Here is a 25,719-nt window from a genome sequence, read left to right as displayed (position 1 = left end):
TTTGTAGACAGAAAAAGGAAAATGATGTGACATACAGAAAATGGAAACGAGGTACAAAAACAACTGGATTGAGTATAGCTTGGCATTTGCCTTATTTGAATACGGTTTGAACAGTTGGCTGCCTTAGTTGGTCAAAACTTGGTGATAGGTACAAAAATAAGTTACAGTCTGTTTACACATCTAGTTAGATTACAGCTTACTGTGTATAAAGCAACCTTTAGGTCAAACTTAAAATATGTAAGGTGGCAGCTTTAGGCTAAACTTAATTGAAGAGTATGTGTTTCTATTTTCCTTTGTTTCAAGAAAATTTTTAATTTCCTCCTTAATTTCTTCATTGACCCATTGGTCATTCAGGAGCATATTGTTTAATCTCCATGTATTTGTACAGTTTCAAAAGTTCCTCTCGTTATTGATTTCTAGTTTTATGCCATTGTGGTCAGAAAAGGTACTTGATATGATATCAATTATTTAAAATTTGTTGTGACTTTCCCCTGAAAGCAAGGCACACTCCAGCAGTAGCTCCAGCTTCAAGATGGTGTCATACAGCAGCCGGCTGGCCACAGTGGCAGGGTACCGTGTCACCTCCTTCTCTAGGGGAGCACAGCTGTGTAGACACTAGGCAGTTCTCTGCATGGGCATAGGGCCTGTGAGGACCCCAGTGGCGAGTAGGTGTCCAGAGGGTGGTGGGAGCCACTGGAATCCTCTTTTCTACCTTTTCGCTGTAGGAAGACGTTCCTTCTGGTTCCTGGCTGACTCTGGCTGGAGAATGGGCAGTGGAGTCCTGTTGTTTCCTTCCTTTTTCTTTTTCTTTTTTTTTTCTTTTGAGACAGAGTCTCGCTCTGTCACCCAGCCTGTAGTGCGGTGGCACAATCTCAGCTCACACAAACTTCACCTCCTGGGTGCAAGTGATTCTTCTGCCTCAGCCTCCCAAGTAGCTGGGATTACAGGCATGTGCCACCACACCTGACTAATTTTGTATTTTTAGTAGAGACAGGGTTTCTCCATATTGGCCAGGCTGGTCTGGAACTCCTGACCTCAGGTGATCTGCCCACCTCGGCCTCCCAAAGTGCTGGTATTGTTTCCTTCTGTTTTCTATGTGGCTATTCAGAGTTTCTGTGCTCACCAGGGCTTCTGTTACTCCTTTGATGAACTCCAGGGCTCACTCCTGTATTTATTTTCATTAAAACATAGTTGTTTATTCACTGTTTGGCCATCTTTGTGGAAGGGAGAGCTGACTAGAGGCCTCTAGCCAGTCATCTTCCTGGGGTCACTCCAACATCATCTACTTTGATTTTTTAATTGAAAGGAGTCACACATTGAACGAACATAAATGGTATTCAGTGAAAAATAAATCTGAAAAGAAGAACAGTTGGAAAGTAATGATCTAAGCCTCTGACCTAGGTTAAAAAATTACTAAACTCAAAGAGTAGCTGGAGAGAGAACAGAAACCAATGGAATAGGAAACAGAGCTTGAGTAGAGCAAAAGTGGGTTCCTTGGTAAAATTAATAAACTGACAAATGTCTAGCAATATTGATCAATTAAAAAAAAAAAAAGGTCAGGTGCAGTGGCTCATTCCTGTAATCCTAGCACTTTGGGAGGCGGAGGTGGGCAGATCACTTACGGCCAGGAGTTTGAGACCAGCCTGGCCAACATGGTAAAACCCCATTTCTACTAAAAATACAAAAATTAGTCAGGTATGGTGGCATGCAGCTGTAGTCTCAGCTACTCGGGAGGCTGAGACACAAGAATCGCTTGAACTGGGGAGGTGAAGGTTGCAGTGAGCCAAGATTGCACCACTGCACTCCAGCCTGGGTGACAGAACAAGACTCTGTCTCTAAAGAAAATGAAAGCAAGAGAGAAAGAGAGAGGAAGAAAAGAAGAAAGAAAGAGAGAGAGAGAAGGAGGGAGGGAGGGAAGAAGAGAAAGAGGGAGGAAGAAAGAAAGGAAAGAAAAAACAGATTGACATACTTGAAATGAAAATGAGGACAAAACTCATTTTAATAATAAATATAACAGATTACAAGGATAGGAAAAATATTACAAACAACTTTATGGCAATACATTTGGAAACATAGACAAAACAGATACATTAATAGGAAAAAAAATCTTATGAATAGTGACATAAGAAGAAATAGAGGCCAGGTGCAGCGGCTCACACCTATAATCCCAGCACTTTGGGAGGCTGAGGTGGGCAGATACATGAGGCCAGGAGTTTGAGACCAGACTTACCAACATGGTGAAACCCTGTCTCTACTAAAAATACCAAAATTAGCCAAGCGTGGTGGCACGTGCCTCTAATCCCAGCTACTCGAGTGGCTGAGGCATGAGAATTGCTTGAACCCGGGAGGCGGAGGTGGCAGCCAAGATTGTGCCACTGCACTCCAGCCTGGGCAACCGAGTGAGACCCTGTCTCAAAAAAAAAGAAAAAAAAAAGAAAAGAAAAAAGAAATAGAAAATCCAAAGTCCCATAACTATTAAATAAATTGAATAATAAAAGTGAATTGTTCCCCTCCCTTAAACACTAGGCCCAGATGCCTTTTACGGGTGAGATCTACCACAATGTTCAAGGAATTGATTATTCCCATTGTGAACAAACTCTTTTCAGAAAACAGAAAAAGAAAAAGAGGGAACACATCACAATACATTTCATAAGGTTGATAAAGTCTTAATGTGAAACCCAAAGATAATATAAATAAGAAAAATTACAGGCCAATGTTATTCATAAATATAGTTGCCACAGTCCTAAACAAAATATTAGCAAATCCAATCCAATTGTGTATTAGGGCATTCAATGATGATTCAACTTTAGAAAATCTATTACTTGAATTCACCATAATAAGAAAGAAAAAGAGATATGGCTATTTCAATAGATGAAGACAAAGCATTGGATAAAATTAAATATCTATTCATGATTTTAAAATTCTTAGCTATAAACTGAAGGGAATTTCCTTAACCTGATAAAAGATACCTTCCCAAACTATAGCAAACTTAGGTCTTATGGTGAAATGTTAGAAGCATGCCCTTTAAAATCAAGCATAAGACAAGGATTCCCCCATCATCATTTGTGTGAAACATTATTAAACAGTGCAGTAAAGACAAGAAAAGTAAATAAAACTTCTAGGACTTGGGATGGAAGGACCAAAAGTCATTATTGGCAGGTGTACGTGTTATGATTATCCACATTAAGAAAGCCCCAAAGAATCTATGGAGTACTTACTAGTTTTAATAAGAGTTTAGCAAGGTTACCAACCAAAAGATCAATAATTAAAGATCCAAAAATTATTTACACTTTCTTTGGCAACAGAGAGTTGGAAAATGTAAAATTAAGATAATAATCAACAACAATGGCCAGGCACAGCAGCTTGACCCTGTAGTCTCAGCCACTGGAAGGCTGAGGCGGGAGGATCGCTTAAGCCGAGAAGTCAGGGCTGCAGTGAGCTATAATCATTCCACTGCACTCCAGCCTGGGCAACACAGCAAGATCCCATCTCCAAAAAAAAAAAAAAAAAAAAATTAACGACGTATAGCAGAAGAAAAGCATACACTGAAATAAACACAATGAAAGATGCACAAGCCCTTTATTGGAAAAACTGTGTAAGTTTATTAAAAGGCATGTAAGAATCCCTAAGAGGGAGGGAATGTCTCGTTCATGGTTAGGGACGCTAATATTATAAAGATGTCACCCCTTGCCAAATTGATCATAGATCCAGTGGAATCACAATTAAAATTTCCAAATTGGTGGTGGTGGTTATTTTTGATGCAATTTGCTGTGCTCATTCTGCATTTTACATAGAAGAGCAAAGAGTTAAAAATGTATCAAGTTATTCCCGAAGAAAGACAAAGTAGGAGGGCTTGCCCTCTCAAATATCTATTTATTTTAAAACCATTAGGACATTGAGGTGTTAGCACTAAATTACATCTACTAACCAATGAAACAGAACACAGAGCCCAGAAACACTCACACTTGTACGGACACTTGATAATGACAGAGGTGGCACCACAGATCAGTGGGAAAAGATGGATTTTCCAATAAATGATGCTGTGCAATTGGGTACCCGTGTGGGAAAAAATTACCTTAGACAGCTACTTGCCCCATATATGTAACAATCAATTCCAGGTAGTTTAAAAGCTTAAATGTGAAGGACAAAACTTTAAAACCTTGTAGAAGAACATACACGAAACTATCTTATGATCTTGGGATACAGAAGTCTTCCTAAAATAAGACCCAAAGAGCATAAACAACAAAAGAAAATAAACAAATTTGACTACATTAAAATTGAGAACTTTTATTCAGCAAAAGGCATTCATCTGAAGAATGAAAAGACTCAGTCTGGGGTAGGCTAGTTGCAACCAAAACTGAGTTAGTATCCAAAATTTATAGAGCTCCTATAAATGAATGAGATAAAGCATGCTTAATATAAAAATGGGCAGAAAAAGCAGGAACAGACCATAGAATTCTGGGAGTATGCTAAAACCTGTGGAATCGTACATTTCTTTTTTCTTTTTTTTGAGACCAGGTCTCACTGTGTCCCTCAGGCTGCAGTGCAGTGGCATGATCACAGCTCATTGCAGCCTTGACTTCCCAGGTTCAAGCAATCCTCTCACCTTGGCTTCCGTAATAGCTGGGACTACAACACGCCACCACACCAGGCTAATTTTTGTATTTTTTTGTAGAGACAGGGTTTTGCCATTTTGCCCAGCCTGGTCTTGAACTCTGGGGCTCAAGCAGTCCTCCCACCTCGGCCTCCCAAAGTGCTGGGATTACAGGCGTGCGCTGTCATGCCCGGCTGGAACTGTACACTGTAAATAAGTGAATTTTATGGTGTGTGAATTATATCTCAGTAAGGCTGTTTTGTTTTATTTTTTTAAGACATGAACATAGATTTCACAAAAGAAAAACCACAAGGGCCAAAAAACATAAAAAGTTGCTAAACCTCATTAGAAAATGGAAAATGCGGTGGCTCATGGCTGTAATCCCCGCACTTTGGGAGGCTGAGGCAGTGGATCACTTGATCTCAGGAGTTAGAGGTCAGACTAGGCAACATGGCGAAAAACCGTCTCTACTAAAAATGCAGAAAAAAAAAAAATTAGCCAGGCGTGGTGGCACAGGCCTGTAATCCCAGCTACCTGGGCAGCTGAGGCAAGAGAATCATTTGAACCTGGGAAGCAGAGGTTGCAGTGAGCCGAGATCGCACCATTGCACTCCAGCCTGGGCGACAGAGCCAGACCCTGTCTCAAAAAAATAAACAAACAAACAAACAAACAAAAGAAAATGGAAAATACGAGTTTAAATCATAATGGTACATTGTTTTGTTCCTACCAGCTTATCAAACATTAAGTCTGTCCAAACCAAGTACTGATGAGGATATGGATGAGTAGGAAGCCCTGCTGAAGAGCATTTAGACTTTTTTCTTTCTTTCCCTTTGCAAATGGTGCTGTAATAAACATGCCGTATGTGTGGCTCCGCGTATTCATGTGACTGTTTCTCTAGATTAAAACCCTGGAAGGGAACTGTAGTTGCACTTCTGTTTTCAATGGGTGCCACCAAAGTGCTCAAGAGCTCATAATTCTACTGGTGGCAATAAAGAATTGGATGACTGAAAGTGATGGATGCTTTGGAAATGACTGAAACGTCCAAGAAACAAAGGCTTCATCTAAGTTGGGTGATGCCACATGGCAGGCCATGAGGACATCAGGACAGCGATGTGAGGGATGGCCCCCAGAGCCATCAAAACTGCAGCCCTGTCCAAGTTAGTGGCCCAGTTCAGTGGAATTGCCCTCCTCGTGCTCAAGCTGTGGAAATGTTTATCATCATGAAACTTAAGGTTTAGGGAGCTTTTTTTTTCCCCCTTAGGATCAGTGATGGATTTAAAATATCCCTAAATGTTTTCTTTCAAGAATGGCTATATTACCCACGGCAGTTCTATTTTGATAGACAGAGTATTTCAGTAATGACAGTTATTTCCATTTTTAGTGTTTCGAGGGGCTGGCCACAAGAGGGAACAGAAAGGGCAAAGGCCTGGAAACAGGAACCACATCCACCTCTGCGGTTGCCACCTTTCGGAGCCTCAGTTTCTTCACTTGCGAAGTGGAATTAGCAGTCCACATTGTGTGAAGTTGCTGTGAGGGTCAGTGAGGTAGTGCATACAGGTAAATGTGAGGGAATAATAAATTGTAGCAGTTTTGTTCCAGGCTCGATGTTCTTTCTGTATTTCCCATACAGGATGGGATTAACCAGCAGGCCCCCAGGCATAGCCCGGATTGTTCTGTAAGAGAGTGGGTACTGCTCATCAGAGGAAAAAAATGGCCTCTTTTTCTCCTTGTCTTCTTCACCTGCCGTGAGATGGCGGGCCCTCCTTCCCCACAGGCCAGCGGGTTGGAAACGGCCTCGTTGGTGCAGTGAGGGTGAGGGGGGAGCCCGTCCTAGCCTGGTCCTGCTCCAGAACCCTCTGACCATCCCAGTGAGCTGTGGAAGCTTCTCTCCTGCTAACAGTGGGAATCACCAGGTCCCCGTGGCAGCTTCTGGATTGAAATGTCAGTCACTCTGGCTGCCCTTGGACACACGCATTCCGTTGTCATCTGTCGGGTGCCCACGGCAACCGCTGCAGTGTAATAGAGACAAATGTAGCACCAAACTGGAATGCGATGATTCCGAAATTATGTATTTAATTCCCAGCTGGTATAGAGTGCTCATAAAATCTTGATCATGATAGAGAGGCAGTAAACATTTGAGAACATAAATATTTGGGGGGGAAATGGCCTTGTGAAACATTTAGTTGTGGAGTAGTTAGAAGAACAGAGAAAATCAGCCAGGCAGAACTCTCTAGACACCAGTCCATGAGTTATAGATGTAGGGTTGATAATGATCTTGAGTGAGTTGTTTTATGGGTGTGTGGAATTCACCTATCTCTAAAGGGGGGATGATGATAATGGTACCTACTCACAGGGAGTGATGAGAAATAAATTAGGTGATATGCGTTCAGTGCTTACAGAAGCCCATTTTGAGCTCCAAAGAGTGGGACAATCCAGTGCGCTCTTGCTTGGTCAGAGTCAGGTCAGTGAGATGCCGGCATTTTCGGTGAGAGGGTGGTTCAGATTCTGTTCACACTTTGGAGTGTGGCACCTGGCAGCTGATCGCCTCTCCCTTCACCTTGGCAAAACATAGATTTGTTATCGGTGCAGAAGGTGTTTTAAAAAGAATTTGTTACCATGAACAGTGAATTTTTAGGTATGCAAATGATCACTTAAGAAACGGCTTCGCAGGTTGCAGGCGCCCTCCCTCTGGCTCCCTGCCTGGCTTTCGGAGCCAAGCTCCACACCTCAAGGTGCCTCTAGGAGAGAGCTGAGCCCGACAGCAGCTTCCCCCAGACACTGCAGAAGGCAGAATGGCTTAAACTGAGGGCCTCAAAGCTTTCTCTCTAGAACCTGGGAGCTTCTTTTTTGGGAGGAGAATTCTTTTCTATACAAGAATGAGCTGCTGTTTTTGCACTTCCTATGAGAGGAAAACAAAGGGAAGTGGAATTTATGTAGACCGGGAAGAGTTTGCACAAAAGAACTCTTTAGTGTCTGCGAAGATGGCAATGGGAGGAAAGCTAAGGGCAGCTGAGGAATACACCTCCTTTTCAAAAAATCTGTGAGGCCAGGTGTGGTGGCTCACGCCTGTAATCCCAGCACTTTGAGAGGCCAAGGCGGGTGGATCACTTGAGGTCAGGAGTTCGAGACCAGCCTGGCCAACATGGTGAAACTCCATCTCTACTAAAAATACAAAATTAGCCAGTCATGGTGGTGCATGCCTGTGATCCCAGCTACTTGGGAGGCTGAGGCAGGAGAATCACTTGAACCCAGGAGGCAAAGGTTGCAGTGAGCAGAGATCGCGCACCATTGCACTCCAGCCTGGGAAACAAGAGCGAAACTCCATCTCAAAAAAAAAAAATCTGAGAGTTGGAGCCAGTCATTGGCCTGAGGCAACTCTGCCTGTAAAATTAAGGGTCTTCTGGTGTTCTCTTTGGCCCTGGGATGCTATAATGCAATGGCTACTGGGGCCGCCACTTCTATAGCTGGTGATTTATGGCTCTCAGCAAATAGGAAGATCACGTATTCATTCAGCAAACTGATTAAGCCCTGTGATGAGGGCTATGTGCACATGGTGCAGGCTCTGAAGATGCAAAGGTGGGAGTGAGGCGCAGTCCTGTCCTCCATGGTCCCTCTCCCAGGAGCCTCCCTCTAGCAGAACAGACAGATTTGGACACAGCTAACTACTGTCCTTCACAGTGAGCGCATTCTTTGAGGTTTGTCTTAGAGCCGGTGCAATCAGGTGGGACAGGTCAAGGTGCTCAGGTGCTTGGCCGGCAGCACTCTCTCCCGGTGTGGCTCTTGGGGTGCAGGGTAGGGGGCACCTGGCACCTGGGAGATACCATAGGCAAGAAAGCAGCTGAGGGGGTGCCAGGACACAGTAGTGTTCCAGGTCCCTGACACATGGAAAATATGAAAACCTGCCAAATCTTTTAGACAACCAAGTTGTAATCCAAATATTCTGGCATGACAGCAAGTGCTTGCTCCTGTCAGCTAAAAGAAGGGAAGATGCTGATAAAAATATCAGCAAGGTGGGGCACAGTGGCTCATGCCTGTAATACCGTCACTTTAGGAGGCCGAGGCGGGCAGATTACCTGAGGTCGGGAGTTCGAGACCAGCCTGGCCAACATGGTGAAACCCTGTCTCTCCTAAAAATACACAATTAGCCGGGCGTGGTGGCACATGCCTGTAATTCCAGCTACTTGGGAGGCTGAGGCAGGAAAAGTGCTTGAATCCGGGAGGCAGAGGTTGCAATGAGCCAAGATTGCACCTTGTACTCCAGCCTGGGCAACAAGAGCAAAACTCTGTCTCAAAAAAAAAAAAAAAAAAAAAATCAGTGGTAATGTTTTGGCCGTAAGGCCTTTTTCTTTAAGTGGTTGGAGAAAAATGGAATCAAATTGGAAACTGTTGGTTCCTTATGTGCGATAGGCATGGCTGGGGGAGGGAGAGGAGGAGAAGCTGCCCTTGGCTCAAGTGTCCTCCCGGGAACAGCGGCAGGAGGAAGCGCCAGCATCACCGAGAGGGCAGTGCCAAGAGGAATGGGCATTGAAAGTTTCACTCTTCACAATGGAAACTTGATATGAAAGGGTGAGCGGCCTGATATGTTTCCAATCAGGTAGGGATGGGGGCTGATCCTGTTCTCTCATCTGCATGCTTACTGATCCACAAACATTCAGAGTCACTGGTGATTAATGCCAGTGTTACACGCTGGGTGCCCACACCTCTCAAAGGCCTGCTGGTATCACCTTGGGCTCACACTGCAATACGCTGATTTGGTTCCATCATGGGTCCCATTTATGTCTGCAGTCCTGCTCAAAGATGATGAAATGCAAATAGCCATTTCTATCCCAAACTGAAATACATCTCTGTGCTTGCTTGTGGCCGAGGTACTTCAGAAACATCAAAGAGTATCCTCTGCTTCCCCTTTCCTTACCTTGCGTGTTCTGCCGTCTCCTGGTAGCATGTTGTTGCACAGATCCTAGGGGGCCATGTGCCTCTTCTTCTTTCCCTGGAGTTTCTGCTGACCTGAGTGGGTTCTCAGCCATTAACCAAGTCACCCTGCAGTGGGTCCTTTAGAGACAGGCAGCGTGGTGTGAGGGCAAAGAGCTGCCTTCTGGAACCGCACTCCAGGCTCCAGTGCCCTTTGTGAGTTGCGCTGTCTGAATGACTTATCCCACCTGGAGGGCTCCTTCTCCATCATAAAATGGAGGCGATGATGGGACCTAATTCAGATGGCAGTGGAGAGACTGGATGAGTAAATACGAAGAGGAGGCCTTTGTGCATGCTCCCTGAGGTCCCCATTGTCACCAGAGTGCCACTCCAGGAGGCTGCAGGGATGGGGCGTGAGAGCACTTGTCTCCTGCCCACTTGTCTCCTTCTGTAGAGAACATGGAGGCGCTTCATGCTCTCCACAGCGGGGATCCCCTCACTGCGAGGGTGCCCTTCCGCCCCAGCTGGGCCACCCTGGGGATGACCCATACCCTCCAGCAAGGAAACTGGCTTAAAGCCACGAGCCTGAGCCTGTGCCAGGGGCCCTTCCCTACCAGGACGTGAGTACCTGGGGATTAGTCCAGGGATGGCTTCAGCCCCCGCACTCATGAGCTCTCTCTGCCCCAGCCACCCCAAATAAACCCATCTTCTCAGTAAACAGTGTGTGCAGCTTTGTGGACATGTCCCATGAGCAGTTCTAACTTGGCTGCTGCCCCTAAGCCCTTCCCAGATAGGAGTTGTGGGGACCCTGCCACTGGGGCCAGGCAGAGGGGCAGGGCTGCCTGCCTGCCAGGCCCACATCCTGCAGGGCCAGGCTCAGCCACTGGCAGGGGATGGAGGTTGTTCTTGGCAATGGAGCGGCAAGATGAGAGAGCCCAGAACCAGCCGGCTTACTAGGAGGGTGATAGGGAGGTTACTTTATGTCTCTGATCCTCAGGTTCCCCAGGACAAAAGGAGGTCAACGGTGGCCTGGCTCCTTCCTCATGGGAATGTGGTATGATTCCCCAATGTAGAATGCTCAGCTCGGAGCCCAGTTGTGGCAGCTGCTATTCCTAGTAGTAAGGGAAGGACTTACACTTCAATTTGTTCACTCCACAAGTATTTATTGTAGGCTTCTCTTTGCCGTTCCAGACGCTGGGGCCACAGAAACAAGCAAAACATTCCCATGGGAGGAGGCGGACGTTAGACAAATAAACAGAGAAGAAATACCTGCTAGGACCAAGTGCTTTATGTGGGATTAAAATGCCAGGGCATGATCAAGTAGGGGCAAGGTGACTGGTTTGGTGCCTCTGAGGAGGGCTGGTTGAAGCTCAGACTTGAACGGAAGGAAGGCGCCAGCAGCAGGAGGAGGGAGGAAGAGTTCTGCAGGCGGGGTGGGCAGGGGGCAGCCAGTGCCCATGTCCTGGGCCAGGGACAGCCAGGCCCATTCCGGGAGAGCTGGGGGAAGGGAAGCCACTGGAGGAACAAGGTGGGGGCAGGGTGTGGCGATGGTGGTTATTTCAAACATTTGATTACACAGGGCATCTACTTATTGTAGAAAAGTTAGAAAATGTAGGCCGGGCGCAGTGGCTCACGCCTGTAATCCCAGCACTTTGGGAGGCCGAGGCGGGCGGATCACAAGGTCAGGAGATCGAGACCATCCTGGCTAACATGGTGAAACCCTGTCTCTACTAAAAATACAAAAAATTAGCCGAGCATGGTGGCAGGTGCCTATAGTTCCAGCTGCTCGGGAGGCTGAGGCAGGAGAATGGCGTGAACCCGGCGGGCGGAGCCTGCAGTGAGCAGAGATTGCACCACTGCACTCCAGCCTGGGCAACAGCGAGACTCCATCTCAAAAAAAAAAAAAAAAGTTAGAAAATGTAGCTAAGTAAAAATATTTCCAATATCCAAAGATAACTAATGTTGACATTTGGGTGTATGTCTATTCCAATATTTTAAAAACTACTCTATAAAAACAGGTCTTGGCTGGGCACAGTGGCTCACACCTATAATGTCAGCGCTTTGGGAGGTCGAGGCGGGTGGATCATTTGAGGTCAGGAGTTCGGGACCAGCCTGACCAACATGATGAAACCCCATCTCTACTAAAAATACAAAAAAAATTAGTCGGGCGTGGTGCTGCATGCCTGTAGTCCCAGCTACTCAGGAGGCTGAGGCAGGAAAACCGCTTGAACCCAGGAGGCAGAGGTTGCAGAGCCCAGATCACGCCACTGCACTCCAGCCTGTGCGACAGAGCGAGACTCTTTCTCAAAAATAAAAAAATAAGAAAATAAATAATAAAAATGAAAACAGGATCTTAATTGCACACATTATATCACAGCCCTTTCCTCTATGGAATATACCATGAACCTGTGTTCACAAACACTGTCCCCAGCCTCACCGTCAGTGGCTGCACAGTACTTTGAGAGCATTTGTGCTCGTCAGCCGTCACACATAGACCAGGATTATCACAAGCTGATGGCCCTGGGAGGAGATGCCACCAGGATGTCGCAGCCTTCTTGGCTGGAATCATAGACTTAACTTAATTCACAGACAACTAGCAAAACCCAGAAGTTGTTTTTTTTTTTTTTTGGAGTCTCACTGTGTCATCCTGGCTGGAGTGCAGTGGCATGATCTCGGCTCACTGCAACCTCTGCCTCCCGGGTTCAAGCGATTCTCCTGCCTCAGCCTCCTGAGTAGCTGGGATTACAGGCGTGCACCACCACGCCCGGCTAATTTTTGTATTTTTAGTAGACACGGGGTTTCACCATGTTGGCCGGGCTGGTCTTGAACTCCTGACCTCAAATGATCTGCCCGCCTTGGCCTCTCAAAGTGCTGGGATTACAGGCACGAGCCACAGCACCTGGCATAAGACCCAGAAGTTTTAAATTGCAGTTCTGTGTACCTGGCCAAAGACGTGGAAAAGCTTTATCTAGAAATTCAGGTTTCACCTCCTTGGGTCAGTTCACTTAAGAAATTTAACCTGGGAGCATAACCCAGATAAACAGTTTAACCCCGGGTTCTTTTCCATAGGCAATTAGGGGAGGCTTCTCTTGGCCTGGCCAAGCCACAGGGCTGGACTTTGGGTTAGGCCTTCCAGGCGGTGACCTTTACCCCCACAAATCGAGGTTCCTTCCAATTGCAAAGTCAAGTCCAGGGTACAATTTGTACCTAATTTCCACTGGTATCTCTGGATGCAGCCTGAAGTTAGGTGCAGATTTGGGAGGGCAAGGAGCCTAAGGGAACTCCTCTCTGAAGTTGCTGTTGTGGGGGAGCTAGCGTCCTGGTGGGATTCACCAGATGGAGTCCTATTTGAAGCGCCAGAATCTGAACCCTTGTCTTTGCTAGTCCACAAGTAAGAGCTTCCAATCCTATTTAGAAATTTGAGAAGAAAGCATGGTTTTCCTGGAATGAAAGCTCAGAGGGGATGTCCCAGAGTTGCAATATTCAGGGAAGTCCTCGGAATTGTGCTGGGAAGGCCACAGAGGTGTGTCTCCTGTTGGCTACTGCTGCGTCTACGCTGGACAGAAAGATGTGTGGAAGAAATGAAGAGGGGCCGGGCGCGGGGGCTCACGCCTGTAATCCCAGCACTTTGAGAGGCCAAGGCGGGTGGCTCACTTGAGGTCGGGATTTCGAGACCAGCCTGGCCAACATGGTGAAAGCCCGTCTCTACTAAAAGTACAAAAATTAGCCGGGTGTGGTGGCGCATGCCTGTAATCTCAGCTACTCGGGAGGCTGAGGCAGGAGAATCGCTTGAACCCAGGAGGCGGAGGTTGCAGTGAGCTGAGATTGCACCACTGCACTCCAGCCTGCGTGACACAGCCACGAGAAGAGGTGAAGGAAGAGAGGCTGGTTCAGGGGCGGGTACAGACAGGCCAAGAAGCCTGATGCATCAGGGCCTCCCAGGCCTCCCCAAGATGCGTACACATGGCAGAAACTCAATATAAGTGTGCTGTCAGTATCTCGAGGAAAGGAAGACAGAGGAAGTAGGTTGGGGAAGAAATAAAAGGATGGCAAGTGCACGCCCACCCCAACACCAGCCCCATGGCCTCCTGCAGCAGAGTCTGTTCTCCGTGCCGGTTCTGGTGGCTCCTGGCTGTGGGCTTTCCCACTCACCCCTTCAACTGCCCTCAGCTCCAGTCCACCCCTGCAAGAGGATTTTCACATCGATTTAAAAAAATAAAAATTATCGATGAACAAATCTGTCTCAAGAAAAAAAAAAAACAGAGTAAATATGAAGCACTTAAGAGACTTCCTGCATTTGGGAAACAGCAGCACAGCCCAGTGGCTCCCACCCTGGATGTTAAGAGTCCAGCAGCTGTGGGTCTCGAGTTCTTCTGGGTCACTCACCAGCCGATATCGGGGCAAGCTGCCTCATCCATAAGATGGGGGTGACAGTTACACCTATGTCCCAGGCTTGCCATGAAGATGCAGTGAGAGGTATCCTGTGCATCCTCACAGAGTGCTGGGCACGGGGCTCCTGAAGAGCCAGCGTGCCTTACGAGGTGCCTCGCACAAGACCATCCAAGGAGGCGGTAGTGCCCAGTGGTTATGGCAGGCCAGGGTGTCCAGCACCTGAACCCAGAATCTGCCTTTACTAGGGATAGGACCTTGAGAAGCTGCATAACTTCCCTGAGACCCAGTTCCCTCACCTATCAAATAGGGGATGGTGATTGTGCCTAACTCCTACAAAGAGAAGATTGCGTGAAATTATGTTATGTAGCATGCTTAGCTCATGAAAAACATTGTAAATATTAGCTGTTTAACAACTTAGCCACTTCTGGCCGGGCGCGGGGGCTCACATCTGTAATCCCAGCACATTGGGAGGCCAAGATGGGTGGATCACCTGAGGTCAGGAGTTCGAGACCAGCCTGGCCAACATGGTGAAACCCCGTCTCTACTAAAAATACAAAAATTAGCCGGGCGTGGTGGCAGGCACCTGTAATCCCAGCTACTCGGGAGGCTGAGGCAAGAGAATCGCTTGAACCCGGGAGGCGGAGGTTGCAGAGAGCCGAGATCGCGCCATTGCACTCCAGCCTGGGGTCAAGAGCGAGACTTAGTCTCAAAACAATCAAACAAACAAACACAACTTAGCCACTTCATCAGAAAAATTATCCATCCAAGAAATTAGTGTGTACTTCACCCTCCTTGTCCAAACCATATTTACCAAACAACTTGTGGATCTCATCCCTTTGCCAGTTGCAAACTGGTCTTTTCATAGTACATATTTGCATCTTTTAATATCGAGATCAACCCCAAGTACCACAGGCAGATAGTGTCTGTGTGTATCTGAACACACGTGGTAAAAGCTGTGGGAGGCCAGGAATGTGCCTGGCTCATTCGCCACTAGATCTGTAGTTCCTAGGGCAGCCAGCAACTAGCATCTAGGAAGCACTGGGTAAATATTTGTTGAATGAATGAATGAACATCATTTGATTTTCTTAAACCAGAGGCATTGATTTGCACTGAGCTATTCACACTTCCTCACCTGAGCCCTCTCGCACCTGAGCACCTGGGAGGCTGGCACCTGGGTGAAAGGTCATCCCACTGTTTGTCCTTCTCAGTGGCCAGCATCTGCTATGTCCTTGTCCCCATTCTGCCCACTCTTATTGAAATGAAGTTCTGATTCCACAGTGATATGGGGGGTTTGATAAGAGACTGAGACCACTGCTCAGACACATGAAGCTTTAAATCTGTATGTTGTATGATCTGCACATAAGAACTTCTGGTCCAATCTTACGTGTTATCACCATTATGTTGGTCCTGTAGCTGAAAATGCACACTTTTCCATTTTTAACAATAAACCTTTTCTTGTGATTTTATTTATTTATTTATTTATTTCTGAGACAGAGTTTCACTCTTGTTGCCCAGGCTGGAGTGCAATGGCACCGTCTCACCTCACTGCAACCTCCACCTCTTGGGTTCAAGCAATTCTCCTGCCTCAGCCTCCCAAGTAGCTGAAACTACAGGCACCCATCACCATGCCCAGCTAATTTTTGTATTTTTAGTAGAGACAGGGTTTCATTATGTTGGCCAGGCTGGTCTCGAACTCCTGACCTCAGGTGATCCACCTGCCTCGGCCTCTCAAAGTGCTGGGATTACAGGTGTAAGCCACCACACCCAGCCTGTGATTTTATAATTAGTGTTTTTCTTAATTGTAGAAATAGTACAGTCTCATTGTAAAAAAAAAATTAAAATTAAAATTAAAAAATTAAAACCAGACATATAAAGTAAGGCCAGGCGTGGTGGCTCACACCTATAATCCCAGCATTTTGGGAGGCCAAGGCAGGCAGATCACTGGAGGTCAGGAGTTCAAGACCAGCCAGGCCAACATGATGAAACCCCCTCTCTACAAAATACAAAAAATTAGCCAGGCATGGTGTAATCCCAGCTACAGGTTGACATATGAGAATCGCTTGAACCTGGGATGCGGAGGTTGCAGTGAGCCAAGATTGCACCCCTGCACTCCACCCTGTGTGACAGAACCAGACTCCATCTCAAAAAAGAAAAAAAAAGCCGGGTGCAGTGGCTCACGCCTGTAATCCCAGCAATTTGGGAGGCCAAGGTGGGCAGATCATGAAGTCAAGAGATTGAGACCATCGTGGCCAACATGGTGAAACCCCGTCTCTACTAAAAATACAAAAATTAGCTGGGTGTGGTGGCACACGCCTGTAGTCCCAGCTACTCAGGAGGCTGAGGCAGGAGAATCGCTTGAACCCAGGAGGTGGAGGTTGCAGTGAACCGAGATTGCACCACTGCACTCCAGCCTGGCAACAGAGTGAGACTCTGTCTCAAAAAAGTAATTCAGCAATGAGAAATCTTGTCCATATATCTTTACACTTGCACAAATATTTGCTTAAAATAAATTTCTGAACCAAGATACTTGGCTACTCTGAGCCTCAGTTGCCGCATGTATGCATTGAGAATACTGTTTACTTTGTAAGATGATATAAGGTAACAGCTGTAAAATATTTAAGGCAGTTGTATTTGATGAATGATAGTTTGGTTTTATTTTAAACCAGAATGCATTAAACCCAGCTTGACTACTAATTGATACTTCATTTTCAATTAGTCCCCAATGAAATATTTTAGACCAAGTGAACTTACTTTCTTTTAATGTGCAGTTGGCCCTTCTTTCTTCCTCAAAGTGGAGACTTTTTGAGTGCTCTCCTCACGTGTGGCCCTGGGGTTCCTGCAACCTTTTCCACCTGGATCTATTTTGCTGCCTCCATAAGGCATTCTTGTAGACCTCATTGGTTGCTTCATTTGACAGCACAGTGTCCACTGCGCAATTAAGGGGTGGAAGCCAACCCCTACTGTCACGTGCGTTTGTGGAAGAGGAAAGTGATGGATAGAGCCTCCCTGTTGCACAAGTCGGAATCTCTATTAGCATGTGATAATAGTATTGGCTAACTAAATTGGGTAATTATCACATACCAGCCTCGATACTAAGGCCACGGGTTAGTGCCTTTAATCCTCCTCACCTGTTGCCATCCCTGTCCTCTTAGATGGGGAACCTGGGGCTGCCCTTGGCCACACAGCCCTGGTGTCTGCAGAAGGGTATGAGCCTTGATCCTGAGAGTGCAGACCCCAGAGCCCCAGCTCTGGCTGCTGCCCAGGCCCTACTCACAAAAGTGGGAGTAAAATACATTCTTTCGTAGGGATCCACGGGAGGATTGAAGGTGGTAACCACAGGGCTTTTGTTTCGTGTGTGTGTCTGTGTGTGTGTGCGCCTGTGTGTGTGTGCGCATGCATGTGCTTGGCTCAGGTGAATGCCACACTTTGGCTTGGAAGTGAGAGGAGAGAATAGAACCATCTCAGAGGACTGACTGGTTGGCTGTGCGGCTCCGATGGTCTCACCCTGCTCCCCGCAGAGTGCACTGGGATTGCTGGATGAAGGCAGCATCTGCCTAAACTCGACATCCCCGTTGCTCCAGCTGCGAAGTCAGCCACCTTCGTCTCCTCTGTCCTTCGGCTCACAGAATTCTGGAAGCATCCTCTCTCTTCCTGAGCACCAGGATCATTTTACTCCTTCTTGGGGAGGGTGCATTTGCTCTTCTCTGCTGATTTCTTTCCAAACATACTTCAAGGAGCTGATGACAGCTTCAAGTTTGGGTCCAAGTTTAGACCGCATTTAAAGAAGCTCCTAGTGGCCACCTTACACGGATGGACAAAGTCAGGCCTGAGGGAAACCCTTAGCTTGGGGATTGTCTCAGGTGGACTGTCCTGAGGGACCCCTGCACTGGGGACATTAGGCTTCGAGGGTACACAGGGTGTGAACAATACAGGGGGCTGTGGACCTCCCCTCCCCTCCCCGGAAAGAAAGGGATCAGGGCCCCAGCGTCACCACAGTCATGAAGTCGGCGTCCGGAATTAGTGTCTCGAAGAGAACATAGTAAAACAAAAGGCGATCGCATGCTGAGCCTTTTTAATCACCTAATGGCCCAGACACCCGACTCTGGAGCTCAGGTTTCTGCCGGGGCCCAGCTCGGGCACTGTAACTACACCCAAGTTTGGCCGGCCTTCTCCACATTACAGCCACGACACAGACGCACACAATTGAAGTATTTGAGAACAATGAAATATGCATGGCTATCTGTGACAGCCCCGTAAAGTCAAGCAATTAGCCGTGTAATCCGAGAGAGGGAGCCGGCCCTGGGCAGCCTGCGGTTCCCCATTAGTTAAATGCATTTTGTACGTCCTCATCCCATCAAATCAACTAACACTTCCTTTAATTGGTTCATGAATTATACAGCCGCCCCGCATTATAATTTAATCGCCTGTAAACATTCATAGGGCCCCACCGTAAAGCGTATCGCGCTCATTAATTCGTTAATTTCAGCAGATGGAAGGGGAGATCGGATGAACGGTGGCAGAACAGAGCGCCTTGGGCAATGGAAGAAGGGGAAAAAGGTGGGGGGCCGTTTAGGTTTTTTAAGGGCTGTCAGAAACTCAATCTGTGAGCTGTCAGCACCCCGGACCCGTCTCCACCCCCTCCACTCCGCAGACTGCGGGAAGTGACTGGCGGATTCATATGGAGGCTTGTCAACCGTCTTTAAACATCAAGCCAGCGGGTAAACCGAGCCCAATGTAAATTAATTCTTGTCTTACGGCCCCCCTTTCTCTGTCCCCATGAATATTTCATGACGGGCAGCATAAATATTAATTCTAATAGCTCTGCACAGTGGTTATTATTTCTGTTTTATGACAAATATTCATAAAATATTCAGGACCCTTTTTTAGAACATTTACACACTTGATTGTGAATTTTCCCAGTTTCCTGGGGACACTGTAAACATATTGGGGTTCTCTTGATAGACTTTCCCCCTTAATTAATACCACTGGTTATTAATATTTAATCAGATTTAGGTTTTTCTAGAAGTGAATCCTATTAGATTAGAGGGCTAAAGGGTATGTTTTTCCCCTTCGGTCTGTAAAATGGAAGACTTCTGCTATCATGAGACCGTTTCTCTTTGACACCTGTGTGATCTGACAGAGGATGACCTCCTTGCCTTTTTATTTTGAAAACAGTATCTATCCTTTTTTTTTTTTTTTGGCACGTGTCTATTCTCCTCTTACTTTTTAGTGGAGAGCTCTGGCAGCAACCCAACTTACTGTAATGAAATTCTTCAGAAGATGCCACTGCAATATTTATGCAAGGATTTAACATAATTTTGGAGTAATTAAAGTGTGGGTTTAACAACCACGGTGGCGGATTCTTTAGGCAAGGCAGCTGTGATTGGGGACGAAGGGTCTTTTGGAATCTGTGGAATTTATCTTTAGTCCTGAGAGGCAGCTGTGCCCTGTGTCCTTAGTGAGGCACACTGGAGGGTGGGAGCCAGCACACCCCCTACGTAACGGGGGACACAAGGGAGTCTGAGGTGGGGTCTAGCATGCTGGGAGAGTGGGGGCACGTAAGCAGGGTCAACCCCTCTCCCGCCCGCTAGCTGGCTTGAGTTCCGGCAGGTTCGCCGTCCCTTTCCTGATCCTCACTGGAGATTTCAGGAAGGCTCCGCCAACTTCAGGGAACAAAGCACAGTTATTTTACTTCTGAGAACTTAGCAGAGCCACAACGGAGCGTCCTAGATTCAGATGGCCCTGGAGTCCAGCCTGGAGGCAACACTTCACCTCTCAGAGCCCAAGTCTTTGCACCCTCAAAATGGGCACGATCACAGTACCGGGGTCGTGTACTTCTCACAAGGATTAAATAAGACAGCACGTGCATGTAACATGCTTACTACCAGTGCCTGGCAGGTAGGAAATATCAGTGAAACAGTTTTGGTGCTGATTAATGGAAGGCAAAGGATTACAATTAAAACCAAGGAGTAAAACACTTGTAGACAGAGGGATTCATGGAAAAGCTCCAGCTGCAGAAAAGGTTAAAACACAGGTTTCTCTGCAGCACGTGTATATAGACAGATATATATATAGCAGAGAAGTCAAGGCTGGGGAATCTGGCGGTGGGTAGCGACGGTGCTGTGGCAGAGGAACATTGGAATGTGCTTATGTAACTTTTCACCAGAGACAGATTTTAAAGCAGCAGTTGTCACTGATGGAGACTGACTCTGAGAAAGGAAACCTCAAAATTAGCACACCTACCCGTGTCTCTGCTGTCCTGTTTCCAGTGACCAGTGACGAGGGGATGTACTTGTCCCCCAGGTGACCCAAGGATCCCGGATCTGCACACCCTGCTCTCAGACCCGTGCCTGTGGGGCCGCCCGACGGCAGGTCAGGTCGCGAGCAGAGGCACATGGGTGGGCCTCCATGGCAGAGCATCTGCTGTGTTTCCTGCCTTGAATCTCTTCCAGCTGATCTGTTGCAGGTGGAGAAAGATGACATTGACTCCAGCTGGCTCTGAACCTGGGCCTCACAGCACAGCCCCGGGGAGCTAAAGCTACACATGCAGCCAGGGCTTGTGGCTTGAGCTGAGCAGTGGGAGGCCAGGGCCCCCCTCCTCCCCTTGTTTCTTCAGCGGAATCACAATGGAGTGCTGTGACCAAGGGCACTGACACTGGAGAATTCACCTGGGTTTTGAGTCGTGGCTCCATCACTTCTGGCCGGGGAACTTGGATTGGTTGCTGAACTCCTCTGTCCCTCAGTTCCCTCATCTGTTCTAATGACACCCCCTGCCTCTCAAGCCTATGATGAGGATGAAATGGCCTCACGGAGGCTAATAGAAGAGCGCTGGTGTGTGGGCCCACGTGGGTTCTGTGTTGTTATGACACACTAAGTGTCTTGTCAGGATGCGAGCTCGGGAAGCAGGTGCTGAGACAGGGTCAGGAGTGAAGAGGAGTTAATGGGGAAGGCACACCTGTACCAGGAAAAGAGCCCAAAGTAAGGTGGGTGAGGAGTCATGGATCATGATGCAGACCTGGTGCAGCCCCTGACAGCCCCTCAGAGGGCTGCGAGGGGCAGAAATGCCAGGTGCTGGTACCCCTGTCATGCTTAGTATTTGGCCAAAGGTCACCCCAGAGTGTGACCTTGGTTCAAAAGCTTGGGTTAAAAATCCATCGGTTGGCCAGCACAGTGGCTCACACCTGTAATCCCAGTATTTTGGGAGGCCACAGTGAGTGGATTGCTTGAGCCCAGAAGACCAACCTGGGCAATATGGTGAGACCCTGTCTCTACAAAAAAATGTTTTTAAAAATTAGCTGGGAGTAGTGGCATGTGCTGTAGTCCTAGCTGTTAGGGAGGCTGAAGTGGGAGGATCGCTTGAGCCGGGAAGATCGAAGCTGCAGTGAGCTGTGATTGTGTCATTACACTCCAGCCTGGGCAACAGAATGAGACTCTGTCTCTCAAAAAAAAAAAAAAAAAAAAAAAAGTCCAAGTCCATCAACTGGTGGATGCATAAACAAAATGTGATAGATCCAAAGAATGGAGCACTGTTTGGCTGCACGAGGAATGAAGTTCTGATCCATGCGACAGTCTGGATGAACCTTGAAAACATCAGGCTAAGTGAAAGCAGCCTGGCACATTGGCCCTCGTGGACATTCTATGTAATTATGTGTTAAGTGCTTTCTGTGGGTCATCTTATTTAATCCTTAAGACAATCTTGTGAAGTCCTCTTTTTATCCTAGATGGAGACTTGGAGAGCCACGTCTTGTGAAATGTGCAGAATAGGAAAATCCGTAGAGACAGAAAGTCCATCAGTGCTTGCTTAGGGCTGGGAGCTGGGGAAGGGGAAGTGACTGTTCGTGGGTACAGGGTTTCCTTTTGGAGTGATGAAAATGTTCCATGCTTAGATGGTGTTGATGATGGCACAACTCTGAATACACTAAATCCATTGAATTAGACTCATTACGGGGGTGAATTATAGCTCAGTAAAGATGTCAAAACAAAAACAAAAACTAGGGCTCAATACCCTCAAGATGCTTCAGCTGGAGGGTGCGGTGACCGCACTCCTTACAGCTGAGCCTCAGGCTCTTTCTGGAAGGGGGATCTGAGTGGGGCCTCTTGGCATCGGCGACACCTCAGGACACGGAGGAAATGTTCACCAACCCAGCTGTTTTTTGGGGGCTGTTGCTGACCAATGGATCTTGACTGGCGTCCAAACAGAGCCACTTCAGTGTTGATCAGTGTTGATCAGTGTTCCCACTGTCAAGCTAAGTGGTTGTTAGAGCTCGGAGTACCAGGTAGAAGGCGTGGTGCAGTGCCTAGCGAAGATGGTGGGTTTCCAGGAGCATGCAGGAACTGTGCACTGACTGCTAACTCCCAAGTGTGCACAGGCGTGAAGGAGCAATGTCGAGGGGGAATTCGGACACAGGCCCTGCCTGGAACCAGGAAAAAGACCCCGCCAGAGTTTTTAAAGTGTGCTCCTGTGCCCCATACCTGCACCTGAGAGCTGCTGGTGCAGATGGTGCCGTGAACTGGCACAGACTGGCTGGTCTTGCCGTGGGTGATTCAACTTGCCCAGGGTACCCCCAGGAAATGAGGGAAAAAGGCACTCCCACCCGTGTGGCAGGAAGGCTGGGTGGCCAGGTGCCACTTGGGAACAGGCAAATGATAGTGAGGGTCCTCAGACTGGGGATAGGACCCCCAGGCCCACCATCTTCTGAGAATAGGACAAACACCAGATGCCACCTCAAAGAAGTCTTCTGGACACTAGGATTGGTCAACGCTTCTGCATCCCCATCCATCAGTGAAGGAGCCAAATGCATCTGATGAGGAGTGCAGCCCTGGAGATGAAGATGACCGTTCATCAACCGCACTTTCCAAGGCCTGGGTGGGTTCCTCGCCTGGGCCCACCGTGCAGGTGAGGGATGCAGCCCCAGAGTGGGACGGGGGGTGCTCAGCTCTAAGACTGGAGGAGGCCAGAGGTGCACAGGTCTCTGTTCATCATCCCCAAATCCAAACGGGGAGCCGACCAGAGCCGAGTCCCACCCATCCCAGCTGCTCATTCCACTACGTAGTCGGGAACCTTACTTCTTCCCTCTCACCTCCCTAGAAATGTCTGTTCCACGTCTCGCACCTCTAGAGAAGGCTCAAAGCAAGTAACTCAGCCCACCACACACGGCCACTAAGTGCAAGATGAGCTCCGTGATGGAGAGAAATGGTACCCCCACGTGGTTATGGGCATGAACTTGGGAGCAGACAGTCCTGGGTTCAAGTCTCTGCCCCTTTTTAGCCAAATAACCTTGTGCAGGCATGTGATCTTTCTGGGCCTCATTTGTTTGCTCATGTGAAAAGTAAGCATAATCCAGTACCCAGATCTCATTTGGGTGTTGTGAGGATGACATAAAACCGGACATTTACAGCACCTGGCTTCAAACACAGTGCCTGATAAAAAGTGGCTGTCTGACCAGTACCCTTGTTGGTAAAATGGGAACAGTAATCCCTGCTCCCCCTTAGAGGGCTGCTGTGGCAGGGGCATGCTAGAACTGGCCTGCACCAGCTGCTGAGCTCTGAATGTGCACTTCTCTTCCGCATTTAAGGATGCCATGTTGGCAGCTTGAAATTTACTAGATGGGGATATTGGCAAATGCTACAAATCAGGGGTCATCCCTCCTCACTGCCAAAAGCTGGTTTACCAGCATGCCACTGTGTGGGAACTGAACAAGAATGTGTGCTTTGCCCTGCAAGGTAAGGGCCTTGTTCTGCCACTACTTTATAACACCCCCGCCCCCAATCAACCTGCTCTTCCTCCCCCTTGGGGCCTGGACCTGGTTTACGGAAGGCAGGGCTGTTGCTGTTGGTACACGGAGCATTCCTCTTTTCTTCCTGACTTCCATGTTAGTATAAGTTGACTTTTTTATTTTATTTTAATTGTTTTTAGTGAGAGGGTCTCACTGTGTGCTCAGGCTGGTCTTAAACTTCTGGCCTCAAGCAGTCCTCCTGCCTCAGCCTCCCAAGGGCTGGGATTATAGGCATGAGCCACTGTGCCTGGCTTGAAGTTGACTTAAAAAATGAAACAAAACAAAAACAACTCTGGCTTGTTTCTCTTTACAAAAATCATATGTATTGTAAAAAGTTTTTAAAATATATGGCGCTAAAACGAGAAAGTAAAGATAAGCAGGAACAATCTTTTTTTTTTTTTTTTTTTTGAGACAGAGTCACTCTCTGTTGCCCAGGCTGGAATGCAGTGACATGATCTCAGCTCACTGCAACCTCTGCTTCCCAGGTTCAAGTGATTCTCCTACCTCAGCCTCCCAAGTAGCTGGGATTACAGGCATCCGCCATCACACCTGGCTTATTTTTAGTAGAGATGGGGTCTCACCGTCTTGGCCAGGCTGGTCTCAAACTCCTAACCTCAGGTGATCCATCTGCCTCGGCCTCCCAGAGTGCTGGGATTATAGGTATGAGCCACCGTGCCCAGCCCAGAAAGAATCATTCTTAATGTTGCAATCTTTTTCTTTTCTATATATATTTTTTTTAGTGGGATCAAACAGTATTGCCTGATATATAACCTGATTTTTTAAATTAACAATATGTCAGGCCAGGCATGGTGGCTCATGCCTATAATCCCAGCACTTTGGGAGGCTGAGGCTGGAGGGTCGCTTCAGCCCAGGAATTCAAGACCAGCCTGGGCAACATAAGAAGAGTCTCTACAAAATTAAAAATTAAAAAATTAGCTGGGTGTGGTGCGCACACCTGTGATCCCAGCTACTTGGGGGACTGAAATGGAAGGATCACTTGAGCCCAGGAGATAGAGGCTGCAGCCAGCCATGATGGCTCCACTGCACTCCAGCCTGGGGGTGCAGAGTGAGACCCTGTCTCAAAAAAAAAAAAAGTCATGAACATATTTCTGCATTGTTTGTTGTAGTAGCGTTCACCAATGACCAAGTGTGTCTCCTGGATTACTTCCTTTGGAAACTATCCTTGCCTCAAATGAGACGTTGCCCAAGGGAAACATCCCTGAACTTCCCCTCCCATCCCAGTCTAGCTAGAAATGGACAATAGTTTCGTTAGAGTAGCAAACTATGGTCTGAACAAAGTATTATTTGCATTCTTATGAATGTTTGAATTTACCCTGAGCTATAAAGGACATATTTATTGTGATCAAATTGTACCGATCAACAGAAAAGGAGGCACTTGGTTTTAAAACTTTTTTAAATTAAAAAAAAAGAAGAGTTGAACAGTCATTGGGAATAGACTTGAGGATGTGAAAACTGCCCATGTTAAGATACTTAGGCTGGGCACGGTGGCTCAAATCTGTAATCCCAGCACTTTGGGAGGCCAAGGCCAGCGGATCACGAGGTCAGGAGATCAAGACCATCCTGGCTAACACGGTAAAACCTCGTCTCTACTAAAAATACAAAAAATTAGCCGGGCGTGGTGGCACATGCCTGTAGTCACAGCTACTCGGGAGGCTGAGGCAGGAGAATCGCTTGAACCCGGGAGGCAGAGGTTGCAGTGAGCCGAGATTGTGCCACTGCACTCCAGCCTGGGCGACAGAGTGAGACTCTGTCTCAAAAAAAAAAAAAGTAATTCAGCAATGGGAAATCTTGTGCTAAATGTTTATTTAGCACTTAGCACATGCCAGGAATGAAGGACTCAGCGCCCACAAGGCTGTCCCAGCGCCTGTGCTCAGACTGCCCACACCCAGGGTACTCAGAGGCTGACTCCTCCTGCAGTGGGGCTCATTTTGGTTTTCTGTTTGTTGGTGGTCTCTGCATGACTCACTTGCACTTTCTGCCCCTCTGCCCAGTTTTTCCCAAGGCTGCTTTCTTCCTCTCATTCTCTGC

At 47.4% G+C, this 25,719-nt stretch overlaps 1 protein-coding gene across 8 annotated transcripts in view; it reads left to right on the top strand.

Moving 5' to 3' along the window:
• AK8 (adenylate kinase 8) overlaps positions 1-25,719 on the top strand; it is a 157,701-nt gene that overhangs the window by 114,578 nt on the left and 17,404 nt on the right. The window contains exon 13 of one of the 8 annotated variants that reach the window (XM_054520772.2): positions 10,694-10,786. The exons of 5 other annotated variants lie outside the window; for them this stretch is intronic. In XM_054520772.2, the coding sequence (XP_054376747.2) occupies positions 10,694-10,748 (55 nt within the window). In that variant the 3' untranslated portion in view covers positions 10,749-10,786. Of the gene's footprint in view, positions 1-5,975; positions 6,192-10,693; positions 10,787-25,719 lie in introns of those variants that run through there. 2 more of the 8 variants (XM_054520769.2, XM_054520771.2) reach the window with 2 other exon arrangements.

Source organism: Pongo abelii, chromosome 13 (assembly GCF_028885655.2).
Source record: "Pongo abelii isolate AG06213 chromosome 13, NHGRI_mPonAbe1-v2.0_pri, whole genome shotgun sequence".
Classification (NCBI taxonomy): domain Eukaryota; kingdom Metazoa; phylum Chordata; class Mammalia; order Primates; family Hominidae; genus Pongo; species Pongo abelii.
This window is presented reverse-complemented; position numbering and strand designations above follow the sequence as displayed.